At 43.2% G+C, this 3,673-nt stretch overlaps 1 protein-coding gene across 1 annotated transcript; it reads left to right on the top strand.

The window, feature by feature from the left end:
- Positions 1–1,701: 1,701 nt before the first annotated feature.
- LOC104461780 (claw keratin-like) lies at positions 1,702–2,025 on the top strand. Its single transcript, XM_010073483.1, has one exon. The coding sequence runs from the start codon at positions 1,702–1,704 to the stop codon at positions 2,023–2,025; it is 324 nt and encodes a 107-aa protein (XP_010071785.1).
- The last annotated feature ends 1,648 nt before the right edge of the window (positions 2,026–3,673 follow it).

Genomic DNA, 3,673 nt, shown 5'->3' with positions numbered 1-3,673 from the left:
ATCTTGATTGAGGTTTCTAATCCCAAGTGGCGTATAATGCAATGGGGTCTAGTCCTGCCCTTCAAAGTCACTTTGCTGCCAATTTGATACATAAGGGGTTTTCCTTGGGATCCCTCGAAAGTGGGGAACTTTGTTCTGCAGTGTTACTACAGCCACCTCTAACTGCACCAAAGGAGCGCTTTTCCTTGGAAGAACATGCTGCTGCTGGGAGAAAGGGCTTTGAGGTGAGGTTTAATACAATAGAACAGCCCAAACAAGTCCTCTCTATTACTGCAGAAGTAGAATATCTTTGTTTTTAAGTCAAACTAAGTGTAAATCGGAATAAGCAAGTTGCTCCCCTCGCTGGCCTGGCAGGAGTGTCTGTATGGCATGAGCCATCATCATCTTTGGCATCTGCTGCTGACTCTGCTGAGTGTCGCAAAGCCTCCTCCCGATGCTGCTGTTTATCACAGATGATAACCCCACACTGGCAGTTGCAACTCATCAGCAACTGAGATTCCAAAATGCATCTTCCACTCATTGTTGTGTGTGTGCAACATGTATTGTCATTATTATAATGGCTTTAGGTGCCCTTTTATTGAAGAAGCGACTCACTGGAAAAAATGCCTGATGAAGTCTTGCATAATCCACACCCTATGTAGTGTCTTTTTGCCATTCCCCTAATCAGGTCATGATTTATAGCTTCACAGTATGAGACATCTAATTTTGTATAAAGTACAGCCTTATCCTTTTTTCCCTTTTTTATTGTTAAATCTTGCATGTTTAAAGAAGCGTGTTCTTTGTGTCTAATTAGAAGAGCTGCACTGACTTTATAAAATTCAGGATTTCTGTGCTGTGCCAGAGCTTTGATCAGATTTTGTATTAGCCTAATTTCATTGCAGAACCATGAATCTGGCTACCCCTGGGCCAAGAACCCAGGTTACCCCTCAATTTGATCTCTGTTTACCACTTGTGCAGGAACAAGTCCACTCATGGAGGACATCAAGCACGAACCATATAAACATTTTGTCTTTGTCTAACACGTGAAGGTGGAGTATCCCCTCTACACAAAGCTTTGAAATAGTAGACACTGGAAGACAGTAAAGTACAGGTCATACAGGATAGAAGGACAAACTAATAATTACAAAGTGATTTATTTGAAACAACTGACATTCATTTAACAAAGCTAAGTCTTGAAAGAACTGTGTTTAGTAATTGATTAGGCTGTTATGTATGTAGGTGATTCATGCTTTGGGCAGTCTAGGGGTGGGTATAAAAGCACTCAGCATCAGATCTTGCACACTCATTTCTCTTGTCTTATATCTCTTGTGAAGTAGGTAAGTTTCATCTGAATTCCTCTTCCTAATGAAGCTTTTCTTTGCAGTTTTAAGTCCGGGTGAATCCTGCGCAGATGTTCTTGAATATTGTTCTGAGGGTCTCTTGATGTAAATCAATAAATTTCTGACTGTTCAGCTATTGGCTTTGGTAGATGCAGATCTGGAAGATCAGGTCCAATTAATTTTTTCATGAAAAGTGATTTCCAGATGTTATTGTGTTCAATACAAGATTTCTAGGTGTCTTCTAAGAACTGAGTTATGAAAAGTCTGCCATTCCCTCTAGCCTGCTGATAGTCTATTATAATGTTTGATCATGAAACTTGTAAGAATCTGTGCCTTATCTTTGTACTATCCCCTTGCTCTTCAGATTAACCATCCCTGGGAAATGGTGCACTCTCTAAGCCCGTGCACTGAGGGCAGCACCTCCCCGTGCGGGGTGGCAGTGCCACAGCCCATTGCTGACAGCTGCAACGAGCCCTGTGTTCGGCAGTGTCCCGACTCCAGAGTGGTGATCTACCCTCCGCCGGTGGTTGTGACCATCCCTGGACCCATCCTCAGCACCTTCCCGCAGCAGAGCGTCGTGGGATCTGCAGGAGCCCCTGAAGTTGGAACTGGCTTTACTGGTGTCCGTGCTCCTGGGGGCTCACAGGTGTATGGTGGTGCCAGATGGCGACAGGGTTACCCAGTTGGAGTCTGCAGACCATGCTAAGCCTTGTGAGAGCTGCTGCTGAAAGAGAAATGTCCAGGATGTAGATACATGGCTGAGCTCCAGGGCACAGCATTTAGAAAGGCTGAGCATTTGGGGCTGCCATTAAATGCATCTGTAGCTGCTCAGATCTTCTGAAAAAAAAAAAAATAATCCATTTACATCCTTCTCACATTACCCTTCCTGATTTTCTTTTTCTAATGCCTTTCTGTCTTTCTAAGTGTTCTGTTCTTGATGCTATTGGACTGTACCACTAATTAGTCACATGTAGGTATCATTGTGGCAATGTAAAGGGTGTCGCATCCATTTTACATCCCTTTGTAGGCTCTTTCTCTGGCTAGTGGTGTACAAAAAAAGTGTTGTGGGGTCAAGCGGTCTTTGCTCTGTTTCTGCAGCTTGTGTCTTGCGGAGATCAGGGCTGAGTATCAAGGCAGAGCTGCAATAGGGAAGTAACATCAGCCATTACATGAAACACCGTGCACCAAATCACAGGCTGTAGGCAATTTGTAATCTGTGCTGTGTGATTCTGCCTCTGTATGATCTGATGCTTTCTCATTAAACATGATCTTGCAACATGTTATCGGCCTCTGCACGTGTGTTCCTGTCTGTGTGTGTTCGTCTCCTCTTCACCCCGGTGCCTTTGTCCTGCTGCACCAAGCCGATCCTATCGCTCTGCTTCAGGACAATGAGAGATTTGGCAGTGGGTTGTCTCCTTCCCACAGCAGCCTCTGTGCTCTAGCTGTCCCTTAGTGAAGCCGCTGCCTGTATCTTTGCTGTCATTGTTCCTGGTCTTGCTGAGCTTTGAGAAGCTCTTTCGTCGATATCGGCTCTTTTGGCATGGTGTGTGTTACCTGGTGTCCTCAGGCTCAGCCTCCCTGTCCTTGCAGTGATAAAATGCACCAGAGCAGAGGTGCACAGAGAGTTGGTCTTACTAAGAAGAATCTGAAGCCAAGTGTTGCATAACAGCAACTATTTTTGAGTGTGACAGTTAAATTTCTGGCTTTACTGCCCTGCTCAGCGTCCACGACTCTGTAACGTACGCATGTAAATGTGGATGGTGATGATTGCTCATGGAATTTTTGAATTTCTTCAGGAATATATAGATAATAAACACTTCACAAGCTTTCCATGCTGCCATGTGAGTTTGAAATGTTATGTTACATATTACTGCTTTGTAACAGAAACAGCATAATTTGGTATTCCAAGCCAGCCTGACAATACTGGATTATTTTGTGGTAGTCACTCTTTGGAGAATTATTATACTAATGCGTAAGGAAAACAAATTTGACCAGTCATTGTAATAGTGTTTAATTGACTGTTGGTGAGACTTGGATGAGGTGATTAAACCAGGTTCTCACCAACCACATAAACCCTACAAAAAAGAAATCCCCAAAACCTCAAAAGGCAGATGAAGGATTTTTATTGTTGTGCTAATGGTGTATTTGGAAATTAAATGAAGTTTACTGCTGAGGCCTCTCAAGCTGCACTTTCCACGTAATAAGTTGACACCTGCAGTTACCACAAAAAACCTGGTACCAGTAAAACTGGGAAATGGTGCCAGTGGATTTCTATGGAACTATTTCAAATACAACATTTTTTTCATTTTGATAGAAGAGATATTAATGTGAAATGCTCTGAGGCTTTCAGAGCT

This window comes from Pterocles gutturalis, unplaced genomic scaffold (genome assembly GCF_000699245.1).
Source record: "Pterocles gutturalis isolate BGI_N339 unplaced genomic scaffold, ASM69924v1 scaffold25061, whole genome shotgun sequence".
In the NCBI taxonomy this organism is placed as follows: Eukaryota; Metazoa; Chordata; class Aves; order Pterocliformes; family Pteroclidae; genus Pterocles; species Pterocles gutturalis.
The sequence above is the reverse complement of the archived record's forward strand: the minus strand, read 5'-3'. Positions and strand labels throughout refer to the sequence as shown.